General features: G+C 39.6%; 1 protein-coding gene across 1 annotated transcript; it reads left to right on the top strand.

Annotated features, from left to right (window-relative positions):
* Positions 1 to 26566, top strand: LOC100335021 (VA opsin). Its single transcript, NM_001171892.1, is given in 5 exon segments — positions 1 to 346; positions 3601 to 3811; positions 19993 to 20110; positions 21706 to 21945; positions 26336 to 26566. Coding segments are annotated over 5 exon segments (1146 nt in total).

Below are 26566 nucleotides of genomic sequence, written 5' to 3'. Positions count from 1 at the left end.
ATGCCAACCAACGAGTCTCTTCTGGCCACCACCGAAGGTTCCACAGAGTGGAATCCCTTTAACGAACCCCTGAAGACCATCGAACCTTGGAACTTCCAGCTATTGGCCGCCCTCATGTTTGTGGTAACGTCACTGTCGATTTCTGAAAACTTTATTGTCATCCTTGTTACGGTCAAATTCAAGCAGCTGAGGCAACCTCTGAATTATATCATCGTCAACCTGTCCATGGCGGACTTCCTGGTGTCCATCATCGGCGGCACCATTAGCATTGCCACCAATAGCAGGGGCTATTTTTATTTGGGATCCTGGGCTTGCGTCCTCGAAGGATTCGCAGTTACTTTTTTTGGTAAGGCTCGTTTGCATGTTACTGATCTGTCATTTAGAGAAAACTCCTATTGGCTGAATCTGCTCAGTATGCTGTGGTGTCTCCGGCAATGATTTATATAAATATATAAAGATGTACGTTGGGAAGTTTTTATCAGCTTTTCATTGACGTCTTCCATGATAGCAGCTTATCAACATGCAAAGATATTAATTACCATAATTTGTTTTTTTTAAGTGATTCCAGTGAAAACGTCCGGTCCTAGTTACAGTTGGGATTCAGTTTATAAGAAAGAAAGCATTGCATTGTATCATTAGCTAAAACAAGTGTTTAGTCACTAATTATACTGGGAACTGTCACTTCCTAACAGCAAACTTGAATAATGAACCATAAAAAGGCTACATTTCAACGCAGGAAACAATTACGCTGTGCTTTTCTGTTATTGTATGGAAAGAACTTTTTTTTCCCTGAATGATATAACTTCGATTCCCTGGATGTGGCTAGACTACAACTCCCAGCATCTATAGTGGAGGGGTTAAAGCATGCTGGGAGATGTAGTCCAACCACAGAACTTTAGGACCTACCAGTAGGGCACTGACACTAAAGCAAAGGGGGATAAGACAAGGGGCAACAAATCCACCTGTTTCACCTGGGCTGATATCTAGAACTTTAGCTCAGAATAAAGGACTTTTTAATGACTTTGCTAATTATGGTATTTTAAACATAACGACTGTGATCCATGCTGCTCTGTAAGTGACGGCACAGTGAATGTCTATGGTCGGAGAGAGTATGTGTGTTATCCCTGACATTGCAATATTTCCGGGAGGGAGGGGGTTTCAGATGCAGAAGGAAGGCTGAATGAAAGGCACGTTTATATACAATGCATGTTAGTTCACATACTGTACCTTAAAGGGATCCTCCACCCAAAATCTATTTTTGATGTAGTGCAAGAAAATGTTAATCTAAGCAATTTATCATTTAAATACAGTGGTTTTAACTTGATTGGCTGTTTATTGTCTCTGCACTGGCTGGTTCTAAGTCCTGAAACAATGGTGCAAGCCAGCTTGATGGACAGACCTGGAGGAGAACTGACTCCGGTTGCTTTGTTTTCTTTTCCTAATATTTTAATTGGTTTTAAACTTAGACAAACAAAATATATAAGGCAGAATACATGTACAGGTATGGGACCTGTTATCCAAAATGCTCGGGACCTGGGGTTTTCCGGATAACAGATCTTTCCATAATTTGCATCTTCATACTTTGAGTCTTCTAGAATATCATATAAACTTTAAATAAACCCAATAGGCTGGTTTTGTCTCCAATAAGGATTAGTTATATCTTAATTAGGGTCAAGTACAAGTTACTGTTTTATTATTACAGAGAAAAAGGCTTGTAAAATTTGGATTATTTGGATAATATGGAGTCTACGGGAGACAGCCTTTCTGTAATTCAGAGCTTTCTGGACAACGGGTTTCCAGATAACAGATGCCATACCTGTAATAGACATAATACATATAAGGAAGCAAATTATAGAAGAATCAAGTCCTCCATCTGGTTACATTGTTTCAAGAGTCAGACCCAGAGAATATCGAGAGGCAGACAGACAGACAGACAGACACTGCTTTAAAGCTGTTGAAAACCTTTAATGAATGTATATTGGAAAGGGGCTTAGAACAGCATTTTCTTTCATCATGCAATATCAGTTCTTCTACTGAGTTAATTGCGTATTTACGCGTTTATCTAAATGCCCTTTTAGATAAAAATGATGTATTTAATTATTGCTGCACTATTGACTCCCTCCAGTTCACTGGTATGCACTTGTAATAAGCGCTAGACTGCTAAATATAAATGTTTTCATAGACTGGCATACTTTACAACTACAGTGAGGTTGTTCCCTTAGCCTTGCTGAGCTGTCTTATCTCAGCTGCGACTTGCTGCAGCCCATACTGCCAGTAAATACGCTGAAGGAATAAAGACTTGAAGTCCCGCAGCAGTGGGTTTCAGAAGGGAACTTGGACCACTGTGGTCTGACTGTTCTCTTTGAGATACCTAGGGGGTTATTTACTAAACCTCAACTTTATCTATTAGCTTTTTGGGGAAAAACTGGAATTTTTCACGGAAAAAAAAAACCTTGAATTTGTTATATTTGTATTTATTATACCCAATGCTGCAAAAAGTCAGAATCCATAAATCCAACATCTCAGACCTGTAGAGGTCCTGTATAAATCAATGGGAGGGGCACATATCTCAATTTGAAGTTATCATGGTTTGCGTCGGGTTTAGCCCAAAACTATAAACAATTTGGGGGTTTTCGGGCAAAAACCCCCCAAAAATTTAGCGATTTTGGAAAAAAGTTGGAAAAAATCATACAATTCAGGTTTTCACTCTATTTTAACAGGTTTTTTCCCGATCTGATTAAATCGAGTGTTTTTCATAAATAAGGTCAAATAAGTAAGGTTAAATAATTACTTAATCAGATAAATAACAATGAGCGAAATTTTTAGCTAAGTGTTCCCGCAAAAATGACGCCCAAAGACTCTGAGAGAAAAAAATTGTCGCTCATCAAAAAAATGTTGTCGCCCATAGACTTCAATGCATTTTGCCAAATTTTCGCTGTTTCGTGGATTTTCGCTGAAGAGAAACGGGTCAGATTCACTAGAGATAAATTTGAAGTTTAGTAAATAAAACCCCTAGAGTCTCATCCATAAAGGATGACAGAACTGCTGCTTTGGGATTTAAAGGAAGGAGACTTCCCTATTCAGGCATTAAAATGACTAAAACTTGATGTTAGCAAACCAGTACACTATTGCGCTTATTAACCCTCTAGAGCAGTGATCCCCAACCAGTGAGGAACATACCGTATTACTCACCAACCCCTTGGATGTTGCTCCCAGTGCCCTCAAAGCAGGTGCTTATTTCTGAATTCCTTTTTTTGAGTTTTGGCTGCATTAATTCCAGGTGTATTGCCAAACAGAGTCTCCTGTAGGCTGCCAGTCCACATAGGAGCTATCAAATGGCCAATCAGAGCCCATATTTGGTACTTTCTTCATGCTTGTGTTGCTCCCCAACTCTTTTAACATTTGAATGTGACTCACAGGTTAAAAAAGTTTGGGGACCCCTGCTCCAGAGTGATCATAGAATGCCTTTCATTGTGCAATATTAGCTACAGTTGCACCAAGCTGAGTAGAACCAGTAGTGTACACCATGGACAGTTCTCAGACAGTTGTCTATTCAGTGTATTAACGTGATGTGTATTTTGTTTCTCTTTACCTTCCAAGGGATTGTGGCTCTGTGGTCTCTGTCAGTCCTGGCTTTTGAGAGATACGTAGTAATCTGTAGACCTCTGGGCAATCTGCGCCTTCAGGGCAAACACTCAGCTTTTGCCATTATCTTTGTGTGGGTCTTCTCTTTTGTGTGGACAATCCCACCGACCATGGGCTGGAGCAGCTACACTACGAGTAAGATTGGCACCACCTGTGAACCCAACTGGTAAGTGCTTAGCTTGGGCAAAAATGTGATTAGAGGCATCATTAGAGGCTATCATAGCCATAGAGGCTGGGAGTATTCCACAGCTTATTCTGAAGGTACATTCGGAAGCAGGGAAATGTCACTGTTATATATTATATAATGTATTCCATAAAGTGTAATTGGAGACTCTCTGTACATTTTGGGGATCCTGTAAGGACATCCAAAGGCAGAAAAGCCCACTAAGGACCCATGACCCCCTCCCCTGCTTGTATCCTGCGATCCCTTTTCTTTTTGTGACCCCTTTCCACCTCTGTGCTGGGAGTGTGGGCAGCAGGGAACCTGGGACTAGGTTGTGGTAGACTATAACTTCCAGCAGCCCCCACAGATTGTTGAAGGGGGTATTGAAAGCAGAGTCAGACTGGGGGTCTAGGGCCAACCGGGGGTTTCGTCTCAGGGGCCCCCCACATGGCCCCCTGCCCCAAAGGAATTAACCCTGCATACCCTTTACACCAGCTTTGCTCCCCAGCTTGATCCCCCTACACGTCAGTGATCAGTGCCTAGAGCCATCGGCAGAGTGTGGGTCTGGGTTGGGGGGCCCACTGGGTTTTTTTCCCGCTGGCTAAGTCCGACCCTGATTGAAAGTTCAAGTCAACAACATCTGGAGGGGGTCCAGTTGCCCAAGACTGGTAAACACAGTGGGGCATATTTATAAAAGGGTGAAAATAGGGTTTGGTGCAATTCTCCGTATGGGATGTTGGCCTCTTTCTATTCCACTGCATAGGATGTTTTAGGGGAATAATTCTGTATTTGATAGAAAAGACAGAAAAGTTCTATACAAGTGAACAAAGAGTTATGGACATCCCTTCTGGCGAACTGTGCCAAACTATTTTCACTCTATGATAAATATGCCGCCTTATCTTACTTTAGCCCAAGCTTAAACCTCAGCATTTGTTGGCTGGCATTGTGCCAATATGCTGAACTGTAACCACCCGACAACCAAATAAGTATTTCCAGACTTCTTCATTATCAGGATCCTATAAGTGATACATACCCTGCGAATTTAAATCATTGGACCACATGGTAACAGAAATGTCATATCCTTAGGCCAGTAGATATTTCCAGCAACAACAAAAGAGACATGCTATGCTGGCAGCACATGCAAAGGGATTGTTCAATGGCAATAAATAATTCAACAAAGAATGGTGAATACACAGAGAAGGAGGCATGTCCCTGAGTGAGCAGGACCTTGGAACAAGAGGTCAGCCACTGGGTTTGGACGTCAGAAGACCCAGGGGGAAACACTGAAGTGCTTCTTCATGAAACAGCTCGTACATGAGGGACAATAAATAAGCCCTGATAGGATGTAAGGCACTGTCAGCAGTAAGAGGCTGGAAAGGATCAAGTTCTAAATGTGGCACAGAACAGACAGATGAAAAGATTATTTTATCTGCCATCAAACCCTACACTTTAATGGACTTCTACAGCAGAGAAAATGATACTCCTGGTTCTTATACTATCTCCCTACCCCACATTATATAGGGTCTCTCCTTCTACTTTATATTCCAAATACACAGACAGGCTGTAATTTATCTATATCAGTCCAATCAACATAGTGCAGGTGGCAAGGAACATCGGCCAACTACATTAGATCTTAGGAGGCTTCTTGTGAAAGTATTTCTAAAGCACAGGACCTTTATGGTAATGGAGAATCCATATGCTGAGCTCTATGGTATCAGTCATGTATCATACATTTGCTCCATGCTTTAAAGGGAAGGGAGACCACTCTATAGACATGATTGCTATTGCTAGAGTTATGATATTATTAATTATTTATAAAAATGCCCAGGTATTCAGCGGCAGGGTATACTGCATTTATAATGACGAATGGAATGATTTGCACATTATAACATAGGTACTGAGGATGTTGTTGTTCAAAATAACCCATAGGCAGTAGATAATAGTCAGCAATTTGTGGGCATAAGCTCTCAACTCAAACCAGCTGCTGGTTCTGATTACAAATAAACAACAATAGGGAAGTGAGCGATGTCCATGTCAAATAGAATTATTTTGGAGGCCATTCTGGAGCCTCTGAACCTTTTTGGGGCAATTAAGCCATTATTCAGCATCAATAGACTTAAATTAGAAAAGGTTCTGCTTATTACTTATTCATTGGAGAAACTAGACTACGTGCTGCATGTTTCCAACTCCACCACCCCAACCACCACTGAAGCCACAAGTAAGTAAGCACGTGCCTTGGGATTGAGGGTGTGAGCCCTCCCTGTTCCCCCTAAGTAGCCTCCCTACTGCAACATCACTGTACTTGTTAATAATATTATATATTATTAAGATTATGACTAATTTACCGAGTTCCTATGGGATAATTACAAGATAATATCTCTCTTATAGAAAGAAAAGTTATCCCATGTTTTAAATATTTTGATATTGCTCAAAATATTCCATTTTCATCAAACGGCACCTCCTATAATTTGATAGTGGCGTTTTTTTCCTCTGCATGGCTATATAAAGGAACCTGGGTAAGGAAGGTAATCTTTACAGTTGGCCTATGTAATCCCCTTTAATACATTAAGGTTTCAACAACAGTCAATAGCAATTAAAATGACATATGGAACTAATTCTAAACCCAGCATTGAACTACAAATTTGACTCCCTGGCTTAATCTGGATCCCCTGAGAAAAAGATAAAAAAAGAGCACTGGGCTATAACTCCTGAAGTCAAGACTACAGTGGGTTTCAGATACAGTAAGATCTCCGAGCATGGTGATCAGAATATGCTTTTAATTAGATAGCTAGAAGACCTGATGGAAGATCTCTCATGGAAGATCTGCAGCTTTTGTTGTTTGGAGTATAGCTCAGGTATGGTATAAGGCAGGACACAGCCATGATTTCCCTACTTGAGGCTTGCAGAGAGGAAACACACCTTCCATAGATCAAACCTTAGTCAGCTCATAGTAATACTCAGAGCTGGGCCAAGACAAGCAAGTGAGGGGACGGGGCCTAGAAAAGGGGTAGGCAGATGGAGGAGGTACATGCCCAGTGCCCCCTCACTTTTGCAACAGAGGCATGTGTCTTTTCTGCCAAAAATAAATACATACAGTTCTTAATAGTGCATTAGATAAGCCCATATAACCTTAAGAAATAGTGGCTCTATAAGCGCATTCATTAATATAGCAGAACATATATGCCATGGTTATGCCTTGAGCATGGAATATGGTAGGACAGTAGAGTCTGGCAGACATGATGCCATTAATTGGCATCCCAAAAATAAAATGACCAGCATTTTTACACAAACGTGAATGATCAGAATGTGCTAATCTTGTGGATTCACTTGCTGATTGGCTGGGTTGTTAAAGGCAAGTGTTGGAATGTGAATTCCATACTAACCAGTGTCTCAGTAAACTCTGGTCATCCATGTGTTGCTCTGTTTTTCCTTTGGCCAATCGTCTTTGGTGCAATTGGCCAAACTGGTTGCTGCGGGGACAACATTCAGACAGATGGTTGTGTAGTTGGCCAGGAATGACCATAAAATGCAAAGACTTGGGCTTTAAGGTCGCCCAACTTTTACTATAACAGAGTTTTTCTGAATTTTTGAATCAACCCAAACAACCACCAGCTGTTCCTCTCTTGTTGAACATTTACTGTAACCTTTTTAATCAGTAGGTAGCAACCCATTGATATCGGGAGCTTACTATTTATCCAACTCCACGGATATATTCATGGATAAACAAATGGATCCATTGACGGCACACGGGAGCTCCTGTTTCATCAGTTCCCTTTGATACTTTCAAACAGCCGATCCGTAACCTTAGCTCTTCTTCAGCTGCAGCATCTCTGAAGTATTAAGAGTAAGCAGTCAGAAAAGCAAAAATGATTCTGAAATCTATAACAGATTGAATGTGCAATCCATAAGATCGCAACCTTCCTCCTTATATGTGTAACATGTTTAACGTTTGCTTATTTAATTTTGTTTTAAGAGGAAGCAGACAGAAAAGCAAAAATTAATCTAAAATCTATAACAGTTTGAATGTGTAATCCATAGATGTGTACATGGGTTAGAGAAATAATGGATATAGTTGACCTAAGTAGTAAGGAGTTTTAGGGCGACCCTCCATTCCTTTGGGGCTAACGATAAAGATGGAGGAAGAATCTATAACTATTGTTCTTGTCAATTTCTCATCAAGAAACCTAAATGCATAAAACAAATAATTGCTGTTGGATAAATAGGCTAAACCTATATTTAATTCATTCCACCCAACTCCACCCAGAAGCCTAATGAAAGGAAATGTCATTCTAAACAACTTTCCAATATCCATTCATTACGAGATGTCAATGGTTTTAAAGTTACTGGGAAACGTAATTGCTATTGAAAGAGGAGTCCGTCTGGCCATTTATAGTCTTTGCACTCACTGGCTCCTGGAACAAAAGGTACAAAGGGTCCCTTGTGACGTTAGCCTTAAAATGAAGAAACCTGCTTTATCCCACCATTTCATTTAGAAGTGATATTTTTACAAAGAGAGACAATAAGCAACAATCCTTGATATACTGCAACAATTGCTTCATTTCTTCCATTCATTTTATTGCTGACGTGTGTATTTTTCCCATTAAATGAGCGATATATTACCAACAAGCAAGGCGTATCCCCCTGAGTCTATATCTATTTATAATAATGTCATGTTGATCCCACAGACACTGGCAGTCGTTGCATGTTGTTTTACAGGGCGATCTACTAATGCAATTAAATGTAATATACTGTATGCATGCATTTTGATATTCATCAGACACGGAGTCTTGCTTTCTCAATGATACAACTCTGTTATTTAACCACCACATTTCTGTTTAGAGTAGACACATGTTGCACAGATCTGATTACATTGCAGGATTATATAGTGGATAATGTCCACATTAATGTCATTTCTACAGATTAAGGCCATGTGCTTTGATACAGGTCACATAACGCTGAAGTGACTTGCAGTGACTTTAATAGGACAACCATATAACAATTAAGGCCCTCTGTGGCTACATGTAATGTTGCCAATGCATCAGCTTCAGATTGACCTCCAGATAACCAGTTCAGCTCATGAACACATGAAATATGTTAAAATATAACCTTTAATTTTAATTACTTAAAAGATACACTGCCCTATAACATACAATTCACCACAAACAGCCTTTGTGAGTAGTGTTGGGCAATGTCCATAAAAAACACATAGTTAAAAACACATAGAGTGGACAGGTGGTGTGATTAGTCTTTTAGCCACAATTAAGTTGTTCAAAAGTAGCTAGATAGTAACACTGATTACAAGAGGGTGTTGGACTATAACTCTCCTAGCCGCATGTTCAGTGGTAGTATCTAAACAAAGGCTTAGACAGGCAACATAGGAGTATTTCGCCCACCCTCCAAGTTCTCTCTCCTGGTGGACTGATAATTACACAACAGTGACCTTTAGAAAATGTGGCAGTCGATTATAGATTCAATTAGACCAACAAAATCCTCATCCACCACCCTCAACCTCCCTTCCATTCAGCCCCCAGTGATTTCTACCTATCTACGTAGGGACTGAGTGGGAGCAAGTCACCCACTGGCTTCTTCAGGGGCATAAGCGATTGCATTTTAATAGGGGAACATTTTTCTGTGTAGTCTACAGTTCTATGTGTTTGTCTTCAGCAAACTCTCTCCCGTGCCCTCCCCTCTGTTATCATTTTCCCTCCCATCTGTTCCCCTCTGCTCCCTCCCATCCGTCTCTTTCCCCCTCTGCTCCCTCCTGTCCATCTCTTTCCCCTGTAATCCTTCCTGTCAGTCTCTTTCTCCTGTGATCCCTCCTGTCTGTTTCTTTCCCTTTGCTCCCTCCTATCCATCTCTTTCCCCTTGCTCCCTCTTGTCTGTCTCTTTCCCCTTGCTCCCTCCTGTCTGTTTCTTTCCCTTTGATCCCTCCTGTCCGTCTCTTTCCCCTTGCTCCCTCCTGTCTGTCTCTTTCCCCTTGCTCCCTCTTATCCGTCTCTTTCCCCTTGCTCCCTCTTGTCTGTCTCTTTCCCCTTGCTCCCTCCTGTCTGTCTCTTTCCCCTTGCTCCCTCCTGTCTGTTTCTTTCCCGTCACTCCCTCCGGTCCGTCTCTTTCCCCTTGCTCCCTCTTATCCGTCTCTTTCCCCTTACTCCCTCCTATCCATCTCTTTTCCCTTGCTCCCCCTGTCCATTTCTTTCCTCTCTGCTCCCTCCTGTCCATCTCTTTCCCCTTACTCCCTCTTATCCGTCTCTTTCCCCTTGCTCCCCCCTGTTCATCTCTTTCCCCTCTGCTCCCTCCTGTCCATCTCTTTCCCCTTGCTCAATCTGTCTGTCTCTTTCCCCTTGCTCCCTCCATCCCACCTGTCCATTCTCTGTTTCTGTTCCCCACTGACTAACTTCCACCTGTCAGTTGGAGCTCCATTATCCTCTGCCGGCTCTCTCTGCTCCACCTGACCATTTTTGCGCCTAGGTTGAATTCTCCTTTAAAGGCGTCGCAATTGTCTGAAATTTCGATGGCGTCAGAATTGTTGACAACGGCAAAAAATGTTTTGATGCCCATTGGCCCATCACTAAGTTTGATTATTTACTTTATATACACATACATTAGAATGCAAGTGTCTTTGGGGACACTCTGTGATTGTTAGGGCAAATGGTGAGATGGTACGAGTGGAAAATCTCTAAATTGCACCGTCAGAGATTACATTGCACGTCAATAGACGTCCTTTCTTAATGCTCTTCAAGTCATCACATCCAACTTTATATGCAGGCGTTCAGGAAGCCCTTATAAAAAAGCTTTTCAAAGTAGTAGAGACTTAACTGAACACCTGCCCCTGGGAAGTCACTATAACATCCATTGCCACTAAAACTACATTAAAGGAACAGTTCAGTATACAAATAAAAACTGGGTAAATAGATAGGCTGTGCAAAATAAAAAATGTTTCTAATAAGGTTACTTATTGGAGTGACTGGATGTGTAACATAATAACCAGAACACTACTTCCTGCTTTTCAGCTCTCTTGGTTTCCACTGATTGGCTACAAGGCAGTAACCAATCAGTGACTTGAGGGGGGGGCACATGGGTCATATCTGTTGCTTTTGAATCTGAGCTGAATGCTGAGGATCAATTGCAAACTCACTGAACAGAAATGTACCATGTGGCCCCCCTTATAGTCACTGACTAACTCAGAGTTAGAGAGCTGCAAAGCAGGAAGTAGTGTTCTGGCTATTATGTTAGACATCCAGTCACTCCAGCCTTTATACATTACATTTTTGTCTAATTAATATATTAGAAACATTTTTTATTTTGCACAGCCTATCTATTTACTCAGTTTTTATTTTTACACTGAACTGATTCTTTAAAAAGGATTTAGTACAGGTATGGGATCCGTTATCCAGAAAGCTCAGAATTACAAAAAGTCTTCTATAGACTCCATTATAATCAAATAATCCAAAATTTTCTTCTTTCTCCCCTGTAATAATAAAACAGTACTGAATAGTTGATCCAAACTAAGATTTAATTAATCCCTAAACCAGCCTATTGGGTTTCTTTAATGTTTACAGGATTTTTAGTAGACTAAAGACATGAAGATCCAAATTACGGAAAGACCCCTTATCCGGAAAGCCCCAGGTCCAGAGCATTCTGGATAACAGATCCTGTATTAAGGGTGTAATAACCCGCAATCATTCACCTATTGTGCAAAACAATGTTGATTCTTTGCAAATTAGGGTAAAGCATGTTTTGATGTCCATTTAAGCAGGTACACAAAGTGCAGGTCTTAAAGGAGATCTAAACCCAAAATACTGATTGCTGTAGATGTACTCTGGGTGTGTCTCTGAGCACTTTTGTGATTTACATTAATGTTCTGTTTCTAAGATATATGCATTTTAGACCAATTATACCACCCATTTGGCTCAACTGAGTCATCAGCCTTAGGGTTATATGAATACAGGAAGTGCATAGAGGGGGTCACTGACACCGTGACCTTCAACAATAACTTCTCAGAATCACCAACTTGTCTCGTCTCGTATGCCCCATGGGTTTTCGATTCATTTTCAATTTCAAGTCCAACCTTAAAGGGGTTGTTCACCTTGAAATTAACTTTTTTATGATGTAGAGAGTGAGATTCTGATACAATTTGCAATTTGTTTTATTTTTTTATTATTTGTGGTTTTTGACTAATTTGGCTTTTTATTCAGCAGCTCTCCAGTTTGCAATTTCAGCAACTTTGTTGCTAGGGTCCAGATGATCCTAGCTACCATGCATTGATTTGAATAATAAACTGGAATAGGAATAGGAATAGGGAGAGGCCTGAAAAGAAAGATGAGTAATAAAAAGTAGCAATAACAATAAGGGAGTTAATCCAAAGATTTTGTGGTTTTCATGCGTCAGAAACTAAAAAGTCGCTTTTTTTGGCAACAAATCCAAAAAGTCACAGAATTTTTTCATGAGTTTTTCAGGAAAATGTATTGATAAATAAGGGGAAAAACCCATGTGGATTTGGTCGGAGTAACTTTCAGAAAATAATGAGATATTTTTGGATTTTTATTAAAAAAAACACTAAGGGGCCCATTTACTTAGCTCGAGTGAAGGAATAGAGGAAAAAAACTTCGAATTTCAAATGTTTTTTTTTGGCTGCTTCGTCCATTGACTACGACTTTGAATCGAATGATTCGAACTAAAAATCGTTCGACTATTCGACCATTTGATAGTTGAAGTACTGTCTCTTTAAGAAAAAACTTTGACCCCGTAGTTCGCCACCTAAAAGCTACCGAGGTCAATGTTAGCCTATGGGGAAGGTTCAAAATCGAAGTCGAAGGATTTAGCGCTATTCGTTCGATCGAACGATTAAACGAAAAATCGTTCGGTTTGAAGGATTTTAATCCATCGATGGAACGATTTTTGTTCGACCAAAAAATGCTTCGGAAGCCTATGGGGACCTTCCCCATAGGCTAACATTGACCTCGGTAGCTTTTAGGTGGCGAACTAGGGGGTCGAAGTTTTTTCTTAAAGAGACAGTACTTAGACTATCAAATGGTCGAATAGTCGAACGATTTTTAGTTCGAATCGTTCGATTTGAAGTCGTAGTCGAAGGTCGAAGTAGCCCATTCAATGGTCGAAGTAGCCAAAAAAAAAAACATTCGAAATTCAAAGTATTTTTCCTCTATTCCTTCACTCGAGCTCAGTAAATGGGCCCCTAAATTTATAGCCTTACAGAGAATTTGTTTTTTAGATGGGGTCATTTGAAAGCTATAAAGAGTCAGAAGAAGGCAAATAATTCAAAAACTATAAGAAAGAAAAAATGAAGCCATTTCAAGTTGCTTAGAATTAGCCATTCGATAACACACTAAGGGGCAGATGTATGAAGGGTCGAATATCGAGGGTTAATTAACCCTCGATATTCGACTAGGAACTAAAATCGTTCGACTTCGAATATCGAAGTCGAACGATTTAGCGGAAATCATGCGATCGAACGATCGAAGGATTATTCCTTCGATCGAACGATTAAATCCTTCGAATCGAACGATTCGAAGGATTTTAATCCAACGATCGAAGGAATATCCTTCAATCAAAAAAACTTAGGCAAGCCTATGGGGACCTTCCCCATAGGCTAACATTGACTTCGGTAGCTTTTAGCTGCCGAAGTAGGGGGTCGAATTTTTTTTTAAAGAGACAGTACTTTGACTATCGAATAGTCGAATAGTCGAACGATTTTTAGTTCGAATCCTTCGATAGTCGTAGTCGAAGGTCGAAGTCGCCCATTCGATGGTCGAAGTAGCCCAAAAAACACTTCGAAATTCAAAGTTTTTTACATTCGAATCCTTCATTCGAGCTTAGTAAATCTGCCCCTAAAAGTTAACTTTAAGGTCAACTATTCCTTTAAAAAGAAGCGACATCACTCATAGAAGAACACCATAGGGTTTGAAGCTTGTGTACTTTTCTTGTGGCCTGGATGATAAGTTCAATGGGGCTGGATATTTAAGAAATTCTGCGTACAAACCGGAGCATTACTGTCTGTTTTATAAGCATAACGGTCAACATATTCCATTCCTAAATTCTATCAGCATTGTTTATAAAGGACGTACGTGCATTGTGTCAGAAATAACAATTTGCCTCTGAATAGGGACAATAACATGTAAATAATACGCAAATAAAACCTTTTTCATCTTTTTTACTTAAACCTGACAGCTCTGTCAGAATACTTAGCAATGTTCCTGGGGACCAAACAGCAATTTGCCTGCACAAGACAGAAGGATAAACATGCAATCTGAAGCACTTATTCTAATTTCATTTTGTTTTGGTGACTTCTGTTGTTAGAGGGAAAAAGTGACCGGCTATTCCGTTACTTCCTTTTAACTGCTTAATGGTTGTTGAAATTTATAATCAGTTGCTTTAAAAGGCAATGTTTTATTGCCAACCCATTTTTTTTTGGGATAATGAAAGAAAATGTCATTTATCATGATACGGATGAAGTTTGGGTGAAACAGGGGTATTTTCTTATCAGGAAAGAGCACAAAACACTTGTACACATATAGGGGGTTATTTTTTTAAAGGTTGCGTTGTCTTTTTCCCAAAATATTCAAGTTTTCGAGGGTAGTGGGTACAGTGAAAACTAAAATTTTTTGAGTTAAAAAAACAAAAAAACAAATCTTTTTTTTTTTTTAAATAAAACTATTTTCCCCCCGAGATTTATTATACTGCAAAACTGGAAATTGCTTGACTCCGAAAATACTCGTGTTAATACCTGTCAAAGTCATGTAGAAGTAATTGGTCTCTTGAGGCATTTGAAGAAGTTTGTAGCCTTCATGATGTTTGGGGTTTTTTTCCGATTAATCGAAAACTCGATTAATTTGAGCGATTCGGGGTTTTTTTTCACTGAAAACTCGATAAATTTGAGTGTTTGGGGTTTTCACCCCAAATTCATTGATTCGGTTTTTTTTCCATACAATTTTTTGTCAGAAATTAGAAAACATTTGAGTCGTGAGTTTAATCGAGGTATAAAAAAACTTCACAAACTCGACCTTTGATAAATAACCCCTTTAGAGGACAAGGGGTAAATTTTTCAAAGAGTGAAATTCCGCAGCTCTCCATTCATTTCTATGGGACTTTGAAAGGCGTATTTATCAATGGGTGAAAGTGAAAATTCACCCTTTGATAAATACACCTATAAAAACCCCATAGAAATGAATGGAGAGTGGCGGAATTTCACTCTAGTGGCGGAACTTCACGATTAACTTCACTCTTTGATAAATATACCTCTAAGTGAGAAAACATTAGAAGGTTCCATAGATTTTGATAAATCTAACCCTAGGGTCCTGGATAGACTTGGTAACTGCTCTTGGTATCAGAAATTCTTATACAGTTATGGGATCAGTTATCCGGAAACCTGTTATCCAGAAAGCTTTGAAATTACAGGATGGCCATTTTCCATAGACTTTATTTTAATCGAATAAGTTAAAAACATATTTCCTTTTTCTCTGTAATGATAAAACAGTAGCTTGTACTTGATCCAAACTAAGATACAATTAATCCTTTTAGGAGGCAAAGCTTATATGCTTTTTAGTAGACTTCAGGTATGGAGATCCAAATTATGGAAAGATCCCATATTGAGTCCAGAGCATTCTGGATAACAGGTTCCATACCTGCACCTTGTTTGTTGTTGTTCCCTGTCTAAACAGGGACTACAGTAGTCCAAAAAGTTAGCATTTTATAATCTACTATATTAGCCAATAAAAGTTATACTTTACATGTTGCTGGACTTGATGACACCAAGGGATTGTTTTATGCTGAAGTTCTAGGACTTAAAGTCCTTCTGCTTTTCTTAGTATCAGTGCACTGCCCACCATGGAAACAGAAGAAGTAAGTCCCAGAATCCATCACTTTAACATGCAGGCTCCTTCCCCCATGAAACCTTGACTCGTCCAGAGAATTACATTGCTGGACCTCTTCAGAGGTCCACTAGTTTATCCCAATCCCTCGTAAGCCTTTTGGCTGGAGAATGAAGGACAAAGGACCACCCTACGCCAAGGCTATTAGGGTCCTTTGTCCTTCATTCTCCAGCCAGAAGGTTTACAAAGGATTGGGATAAACTAGTGGACCTCTGAAGAGGTCCAGCAATGTAGAAGATCCTTGCGTCCCAGAGTCCTTTTGGGCAGGAATAAAGGTGACCCAGATTTTGGACTTCACTTTATTAAAGGCTAAAGGAGGCCATAGACGTAGAGATGTCACCAAACGAGAGGATCTCTCCTCGATATGCTCACAGTGAAGTGGACCACATACATGCATAGATGCGGCTGCAATCCGACGGGATTTTTTAACCTGCCCAGATTGAGATCTGGCCAACTTTCGGCCCGTCGGATTGCCCCACACATTGCCCAATAAGCTGCCGACTCAGTCTGTCGACAGATTTTATCTTTATCGACCCGTGTATGGGGGCCTTAAATCTTGCACCCTTATGCACAGTGTTGCACTTTAGTGTTTGTTTAGTACTTTTTGCACTGGGTAAATGGAGCACACTCTGGCTTCAATTTTTTTTTACATAAGAGCAAAAAGGGAGTATTTTGTTGGGATGCATAGAGCCACACTTTGTATCAAACATATTGCCGTGACTCGTGGGTAAGTACCTGAAAGAACAGGAGTCATGTATATACGGTATATATATATATATATATATATATATATATATATATATATATATATATATATATATATATATATATATATATGAATCTGTTTTCTTGCAATAGAAGGTTAATATATTGGATTTCCCACCACATCTCCTCTCCAGTATTACTTGTATAGTTTTTATCCAAGTGTATTAATGTTTCATTGTTGTGCCTCTTTTACGGGGAACTATTTGTTTTGGCAAACTGCTCCTTTCGGCGTTTTAAAAATGTAACCTTCATCAATAATTCTCCCTTATCGTCAAAAAACGGCTTTTTCTTTTAAACTTGAACTATTTGAGATGCCGTTTGAGATGCTGGTACTTTCAGAGGTGAAATGTTTGATATGATTTTTCCATAGAATCTTGTAAATAGGGAGAAATTAAAGAAACATTTTGCTGCTGAGAGTATTCACTGGCTGATTATTCCATGCTGCTTTTCGCTGACACTCTAAGGGGCAGATTCACTAACTTTGAGTGAAGGATTCGAATGAAAAAAATTCGAATTTCGAAGTATTTTTTGGGTACTTCGACCATGGAATTGGTTAAATTCGTTCGAATTCGAACGAAATCGAACGATTCGAAGTAAAAATCGTTCGACTATTCGACCATTCGATAGTCGAAGTACTTTCCCTTTAAAAAAAACTTCGACCCCCTACTTCGGCAGATAAAACCTACCGAAGTCAATGTTAGCCTATGGGGAAGGTCCCCATAGGCTTGCTAACCTTTTTTTGATTGAAGGATTTTCCTTCGATCGTTGGATTAAAATCGTTCGAATCGTTCGATTCGAAGGATTTAATCGTTCGATCGAACGAAAAATCCTTCGATCGATCGATCGCAGGATTAGCGCTAAATCCTTCGACTTCGATATTCGAAGTCGAAGGATTTCAATTCAAGGGTCGAATTTCGAAGTATTTTTAACTTCGAAATTCGACCCTTAGTGAATCTGCCCCTAGGTGATATATCTAGTATAGGTAAATCTAAAAACAACTGGACTTGCTGAGTAATCAATGAAGACATTTCACAACTCATCCGAGCAGCTTCTTCAGTTCAACTGAAAGGAGAAGGAAAGCTACGGAGGCATTTTATTGCCAATAGATTAGCTGCAATAGTGCAAGATAGAATGCTATACTGTATTTATTCTGTAGAATGTTTTACCATACCTGAGTAAAAAACTCTAGAAACTCTCTGTTTGTTTAGAATAGGAGCTGCAGTATTAATGTGGTGTGACATCACTTCCTGCCTGAGTCTCTCCCTGCTCTGGGCTCAGATTACAGTAGAGAAGGGAGGGGCGGGGGAAGAGGAGCAAACTGAGCATGCTCTTGCCCAGGGCAATGAGGTTTAAGCTGAAGGCAGGAAGTCTGATACAGAAGCCCATGAGTACACAATAGAAGGAAAGAAATGCAGTGTTTCTTTTGACAGGGAACTCAGAGCAACATTACTTTGGGGGTTTACTGGTGTATTTAGATGGACCTTTCTGATAAGGCTTACTTAGTTTTAACCTTTCCTTCTCCTTGAAGACCAACTGAAAAGTTGCTTAGAATTAGGCATTCTACAACATAAAGTTTTATAATGGGATGACCCATCTCAATGATACGAAGGAATCATATTATGCCTAGACGTGGGCTTAAAGGGGATCCATCACCCAAAAAAATATTCCAAATCCTATTTTATCATGTTAGTTAAGCAAAATGAACTTTAATTACACTATATAAATTATTTGAATTTTGTTTCAATCAGTTTGGAAATTATAATTACAGCAAGCAGGCAGGAGCCATTTTGTGGACACTGTTATTAAGGCAAGTTTTGTATCATCTTAGAATCTTGTTAGTGCACCAGAATGGGGGACCTGATGTCCATCCCCATGCACTGGCTACACAATTAAATGGTGAAGAGAACTGGGGAATGTGGGGAGAGCAGTGACATCTAGGAAGTGCTGAATGGAAAGTGAAAGTAATTGCTTGCCCCGCCTCTATGTCTAGGAGGGGCAGATAATATTTAATTGACAGCTGAGAATTTAGAATGAGATTACAACAGCTACGAATGCTTTAATAAAAAAAATTATTTGGATTTCATGTTTAATTTGAAAAGAACGTTTATTATACAGCTTTTTATGTCTGCTAGACAGGTCCACTTTAATTATAAGCTCACCACTTTATACAGTAGAAACCCCATTTTACATTTTTTCAGGGGACCAGAAAGAAATGGAGTAAAATCCAGGAAAATGTAAAATCAGAGAAATGTATTATGCATAATATATAGGTGGGACCACAAAACAACAATGTAAAAAACTACAAAAACATATTATATAAAAAAAATATTATAGCTTTCCTTCTTCTCATGCACAGCCTGGCTTGCTTTGATATACCACCCAAAAAGAGAAGGAGAATATAAATAAATATACTGTATTCTCCTTTAAAGGGTAATTTAAGGTCATTCTCTTTTTTGCCTTTGTATATGTAAAATAGAAATCTATGTGAATGTATATTTATTTACCCTTTGCTTTGTTTCTCCTTTTTCCCATGAGTGTGCTGGCAACTCTGCTGGCAGTTTGAGTCCTGAATTAGCTCCCTTTATTCAAAGATTTTTGGGTCACCACCTTCATTATCACAGCCTTCTTGAATTGCTATGATACTCTTAGACCAAATTAGACAATGGAAGCAGGACAGAGGGGGTAAATCAGTCAAATAGAGCTAGTGCTAGGATTCTATAGGCTATATATCCCGAAACCCCCTCCCTACATAAATCTGCCATATGCCACCATAGATATTCCCTGGAATAATCACTATTCTGCTGGAATGTGTAAGAATTTCTGGAACCTATAACCAGTCGACAGATGTTGATTGTTCGTTCTACAAGGTTGGCAGTCAGAGACCTGAGTGTGGATATGATAGAACTTACATTTCCAGGTTAATCTGGGACCCACTAGCACATGGAATAATAACAACAAAAGGCACACTATAATTATATTGTACTTTGCAGCTAGAGTTGCTTTAAATGTTGGGGGAAGAGTCCTGCAGCGGGTAGGGGACCCGCAAAAACTTGCGGTACCCTGTGGGTTGCAGGTAGAAGTTTTGGGAGCGGGTATAGACACGGGTCGGTGGTTCTCTGGGTTTGCGGGGTGCAGGTTGGGTCGAGGGTCTTCTCTATAGTTTTTTCTGTTCACGCCTACTTCTAATGATGTCACTTCCATATTACAATGAGCACTTCCTGTTTTACTCCCTTTTTTCTGATCACGCCTACTTCTAATGATGTCCCTTCCTGATAGCACTTCCTGTTTCTTGATGGTCAGCGGGTCACGGATCAGGTTGCAGATAAGGTATTTGCGGGTAGGGTAGTGGGTCCAAGCAGGTAAGTCGGGTTTAACAAATTGGTTCCGCGCAGGACTCTAATTTGGGGATTGTAGTAACAAGCAAACAAAAAAAAGCGGTAGTCGTGACCTCCATATATCCCCATTTATTAGAGCCATTTTATTTCATTTCTGAGAGATGTGCTTGTTTAATGCTTCTTGTTTTTGGTGGCACAGGTACTCGGGCGAGATGAGGGATCAAACCTACATCATCACATTCCTTACAACCTGCTTCATTTTACCTTTACTGGTCATTTTTGTGTCCTACGGAAAACTGATGCGGAAGCTAAGGAAGGTTCGTATGCATTCCCAACACAAGTTGCCATGGACATAAACTTAATCAGTGGTGCGATCTTTCTTTATTTAGATCTACATGACATGTTTTCCCAATACATTTTCTCCAAAAAAAAATAATGGGAGACATTCGGATTTCCTTTTTTTTCTTTTACAAATGGTATTTTTTTTTTAACAATTTAAGTTTTTAAAAAATTTCAGAAGCTCTAAAAATTGGAGATTTATCAGTATAAAAACCACAAAAAAAAACTAGGCAATCAAGGTACTAAGTCAATGGGAGCTGCACTAATCCCATTGGACCTTTTTTAACCATTAAGACTTTTAGAGGTTTTCAGATTTTTTTCTCAACTGTCTGAAAACTTGAATTTCATATTGGTTTTAGAGATAGCCTTGTTTTTTAGCACATTATTTAGAGGTTTTTTTTTTCATACTTCTTGGCATTTGTGGGTTTTAGAGAAACAGTTTAATCATGGTTTCAAAGAGTTCTAATACCACTAAAATTCAACCTTAAATAAATGGGCTTCTTAGGGGCCCATTTACTTACAATCGATTTTTGATTTTATTCCATGTATCTCTAAAAATTTGTGGTTTTCTCATGTTTAATTAAAAAAAACTCAAAACATTTGAGATTTATTAAGTGTTAAAACCACGAAAACCTCTAATACAAAACTTCACCAGGTAAAAGTTGTCGATGTCCTACAGAAGTCAATTTGAGCTGCGTTGATCCTATTGGACTGCTTTAAAGCGATAGGAACGTGTCCATATCAAGGAGGTGCTCTAAACCCCCCCCCAAAGCCGCCACCAGCCCAACGAATTTTCCTTACGTGAACCCCCGACACTGCTACATGATCTTCTGTGTTGTTTCAGTGACGCTGGGCTGGCGCGATTCTTCCATAGACTAATTACAAATGAAAGCAGGACTGCAGCCTATGGAAGGATCGCTCCGCCCCCAGCCCAGCGTCACTGAAGCAACATGGAAGATCCGTTAGTAGTATCAGAGGGTCAGCTTGAGGCAAGCTTTTAGTGGAAACTATTCTGCGTGCAGTTACTCCTTGATATGGACACTTTGCTATGATTTTCATAAGAACGTGACGGTATCACTTTAAATGAATTCAAACTTTTAGAGGTTTTTGAGTTATTCATATGTTTTAGCTCATCTTTCAACATAATTTTCCGTTCATACTTGTTTTATTCAGATTTTTCAATAAATGTCATGTCATTCGTAGTTTTAGAGTTTGTGAGTTTAGTCGGGGTTTCTAAAACTGCTACAATCTGACCGTTGAGATCTTTGAGACCTAAGAGATCAGCTGAAGAGAGAAGATCCAACCTGAAGTCCTTTTGACATTCTTTAAAGTGATGTTGACTGGCTATTCTCACTGTGCTACTGGGGGATAGAATGCTTTAACAGGCAGCCTATTAATGTTACAAAATATTGAGGACATCTTCGAAGACTTGTGTCTTCAATGTCAATAGACTTTAAGGAGAATAGAGAAGTGCCTGGAATAAGAACATAGGTTCCACTAAATATTTTGAAGGCTTGAGTAACCTTATAAATAGGACTTTGTATAATATAACCCCCAGGTTGTTTCTCCGCAGGTGTCAGATACACAAGGACGATTGGGCTCTACTAGAAAACCAGAAAGGGAGGTCACTCGAATGGTTGTCATCATGATCCTGGCATTTCTTATCTGCTGGACTCCTTACGCAGCCTTTTCTATCCTCGCCACCGCACATCCCAACATTGATCTGGATCCACGTTTATCTGCAATTCCTGCTTTCTTTGCAAAAACGGCATCCATGTACAATCCCATTATTTATGTCTACATGAACAAACAGGTATGATATATGATCCCACAGGTGCGATTACATATGCTGGGAATTCAGGGCAGCTGAGTTACATCCAGTGCAGTTGTGTAATGAAGAAAATATGCCAGCAATATTAATATATCCCTTTTACTTTCTGTGTCGATGGAACAGTCAGGAGTGTATATTCCACAAATCTGCACTTATAATGCAAGCAGCAGATGAGTCCAGGGCCGGCCATCAGGGGGGGACAGGGCCCGGGCATCAAGGGGGACCCGGCAGTGCTGCACTTTTGAAAGAGTCGGGCCCCCCTTCCGAGCGCCAAAGATTTGCGGCCATTTTTGATTCCGAACAGCCGAAAATTCGGAAGTGCCGAACAGTCGAAGTCCCGAAGCGGCGAAAAGACCCAAAGTCACGAAAACAGCCAAAATTGAAGTCCTGAAGCGGCGAAAAGACCCAAAGTCATGAAAGGAGGTGAAGTTGAAGCCCTGAAACCACAAGTTCAATTCCTATGTTGCCCCAATTTTTTTTAAACTTATAAGGGGGCCCTGATCATCAGCTTTTTATAACTTGTGTGTGTGGGGGGGGTTACTCTTTAGTGCTGATGTCTGTGCGGTCTTTTAACTGTGATGTGGAGTGGGCGGGGTCTGGGGTTGTATGGGGCCCAGTGATGATCCCCTGGATGAGTCTGTATTAGTGATGGGCGAATTTGTCCCGTTTTGATTCTCTGAAAAATTTGCGAATTTCCTGCAAAATTCGGGAAACGGTGAAAAACAGTCAATACGCCCCCCGCAACAATTTTTATACATGTGCCTATTTTGTCCAAATGTATTAAAGTGAATAGGTGCCCGAATAATTTTGACGTGCAACCATTTTTTTTCGCATGACTATTCTGACACGTGGCCAAATTGTTTTGACTTGGCAGGTTTTTCGCCGGCGAATTTTCACTGCAGTTTTGTGAAACATAGAAATTTGCCGTGAATTTGCGCTTGGCAAATTTATTCACCCATCACTAGTCTGTATAATGAAGCAGTAGAATTCTTAAAGAATAAGATGAAAGTTGAGTGTTGGACTGGCCAGACCAGGGATGACTTTGACGTAGTTGGCCAACTTAAATATATTGCAATATATGGACAAACAATCCCTGTTTTGTTTAAAGTGGCTTAATGCAAAAAAAGTAGTGGAGGCATATTTATCAAGGGTCGAATTTTGAATTCATGTGAGTTTTTTAAACTCCCTTAAATTCTACTGATTTCGAAATTCGACAGGGAAATTTTTTAACAAAATCGAATTGTAAAACGAATTGAAATGACCTGAAAACTCGAATCGATCAAACTTCTGCAAACATCTCCAAATTGATTTATATACCAATTCGGCAGTTTTTAGGTGGCGAATAGTCAAATTTAAATTCTCAAAGGGCCAGAATATGATAAATCTTGAAAATCAAATTAGAATTTTTTTTAAAAACTCGAATCAAGTTTGGATAATCCCCTACTCGAATTTGACAGTTTTGACCATAAAAAATGGAATTTTCTTCGACCCTTATTAAATCTGCCCCTTAATATCCTTAATATAGTGAAAAATACCACCCCTATTGTAAAATATAAGGGTTACCAAGGAAATCCATGATCATATAAAGGCATGAGGCCAAAGGCCAATCTTTCCCCATTAAGTGTATTTATATAAAAATGTATCAGACTTTAATGGTGCATTTGTCATCATGTTGAACCATAGTCTCATCCACTTGTATAATGTATGGAATGACTTTTCAGCTACGCATACAGAATTGGGGCAATAACCAGGGATTTGGCAAAAAAATTGGAAACTGCGAATTTTGACGCCGCCATCAAAATTATTTTGATGCCGGCGACAATTCTGACGTGCATTAAGGTCAATGGGTCGCCTGTTCATTTTCTTCAGCATCAATTCCAACGCCGGCATCAGAAATGTTGCCGGCATCAAAATATTCGCCGGTGAATTTTCGCGGCAATTTCGAAAATGTATTGACCGGACGCAAAACGAGGAAATTCACTGCGAATTCACACCTGCTGAATAAATTTGCCCACCACTAGTGATGACCACACGTTATATAAGAGGATGAGAGGTAGAACGTAAGGCTCTCTGAAATCGCTAGGATCCTTTTTGCCAACTAAATTCCGGTTGCTGAATGATTTGTTCATTGCTATTTATTTGCTGACTTATGCAAAACTGGAGAGAATGTAAAAATTAAAATTGCATGAGCAAAAACCACTCTTCCTGTTACTAACGCCTAACCTGTTAGTTGAACAGTTGAAAGATAAAGGTAGAAAATAATATTTGAGTAAGGTATGTAGCCTAACTGATTTGTGCAAAGTGTTAAAGAAGCAGGTGACATAATTCTGTATTGTATCCTAAAATTTGGAAGGCACGGGCTATAAACCCAAGGGCCAATCCTATCAATTTGGTCATGGAATGATGGTGCCTTCCCACAATCCACTTCTCTAAGAAAATGAAGAAGAACAGGTGAGGGTGAGGGAAACACAGGACAAACTGGGAATTGGGAAGAGTGTTGTAAGGATTACTCTGCCTGCTCTAATTACTCTGCCTTAATGTATGCTGCAAAGGCAGAACAAAGGCATTGGTTTCCGATCATCTAGAAAAGAGGTTTTTTTGCACTTTTATAGCTGAAGATTTTTCAGAACCCCCCCGACTCCTCTTCATTCATGAGGTTACAGATAACTAAAAACCTTGATGTATCAGCTGCTTCCGAAATAATTTACTAGATGTGACGTTTAAGCTGGCCTTATAAGAAAACAAATACAGATGGGTAAATTTAAAGTTGTTCACCTTCCAAACACTTTATTCAGTTCAGTTGTTTTCAGACTGTTCCCCAGAAACTTTTTTCAATTACTTTCCATTATTTATTTTTTACAGTTTTTCCAAAATCTAAGTTTAAAGTTGAATGTTCGTGTCTCTGGTGAGTCTGGCAGCTCAGTAATTCAGGGGCAGACTCTGAACTGTTACAATTTTGCAACATTTAGTTGGTACATTTCTCAGCAGCATCTCTGGAGTATTAGCAACTATTGTATCAATATTAACAGCGGCTTCTAATGAAACCCAGGGATTCGATAGGCAATGTATCAACATAGGGGCACATTTACTTAGCTCGAGTGAAGGATTAGAATTTCGAATTTTTTTGGCTACTTCGACCATCGAATTGGCTACTTCGACTACGACTTCAACTCGGATGATTCGAACTAAAAATTGTTCAACTATTCGATCATTCGATAATCGAAGTACAGTCTCTTTAAAAAAAAACTTCGACCACCTACTTCGCCACCTAAAACCTAACGATGTTACAATGTTAGCCTATGGGGAAGGTCCCCATAGGCTTTCTAGCCAATTTCTGATAGAAGGAAAATTGTTCGATCAATGGATTAAAACCCTTCGAATCGGTCTATTCAAAGGATTTAATCGTTGGATCGAGCGATTATTCCTTCGATCGTTCGAACGAACGAATAGCGCTAAATCCTTCGACTTCGATATTCGAAGTTGAAGGATTTTACTTCGACCCTAAGTAAATGTGCCCCTAAATGTATCAATTTAGAACAGTTTATAGGGTCGGCGACCCCTCCTCCCAGAACTGAAAAATTACAGTTTACACTTAAATATTGGAAAAACAGTGACACATAGAAAATAGAAAGTAATTGCAAAAAGTCTTTATTTCTGGTGATCTGTCTGAAACCAACTAGTTGTTTGAAGGTGAACAACCCTGATTCGGGCCCTTCAGACCGGTTTGGCAGCTTATCTGCCTGTGTATGGGGCCCTCCAATGGGCCTACCCGACGAAAATCAGCCAACTATAGATTGTGCAGGTTATTAAGGTCCACATCTATTTGTTGATTCAGTCTTCAATATGAATAATGACCAATTATGATCTGATCATTTCGCCAAAAATTTCCCAAATTAGGGTTGGCATATCGTGACCTTGCCAAACGCACAGATCTTATATTATATGGCCAACTTTTGTCATTAGCCTCAAATCTCTTAATTGGCCAGCACCCCCAACCACTGTGTTGGAACTCTTTTAGGGACCTAGGTGGAAAAAAACAAGATTAAAAATACATATATGCCTATTCCGCTACCTGGTGGGAAGTACCACAGTGTAGGATATATAATCCTCTAGCTTCAGACATGTGAATGCCAACAGTCATCAACTTAATTTACTCTGCTCACCTATGGATTGCGACGAATTTACAAGCAGAGGCTCATGGGAAGGCAGAGGATCATCAGTTATATTTCAAGGGCACAGTAGCTTCTAGTTACTATTGTTGATTGGGTTGGATTGGGCCGCAGTGTTGTCTCTTGCTCCAGCGAACCCTGGAGGATGATTGACCTTATTACTTAAAATGTTACATTTCAATTATTTTTTGTCTCATTTGCAGTTTAGGAGGTGTCTATACCAGATGTTCCACTTAAATGACCCAGACGCCAAAGAGTCCAACATAAACCCAACTTCAGAAAGGGGCGTGGCAACTCGAGATAATAATGGAGGGGAAATGCTGGCCATCGCCACACACATAACCAGTTCAGCTGTAACCAATCGAGAAGAACAGAGCAGCTGTAATTCCTTTGCACAGATACCGGTGTCAGAAAATAAAGTCTGCCCAATGTAA

The sequence above is a fragment of the Xenopus laevis genome, chromosome 7L (assembly GCF_017654675.1).
Source record: "Xenopus laevis strain J_2021 chromosome 7L, Xenopus_laevis_v10.1, whole genome shotgun sequence".
Classification (NCBI taxonomy): Eukaryota; Metazoa; Chordata; class Amphibia; order Anura; family Pipidae; genus Xenopus; species Xenopus laevis.
This window is presented reverse-complemented; position numbering and strand designations above follow the sequence as displayed.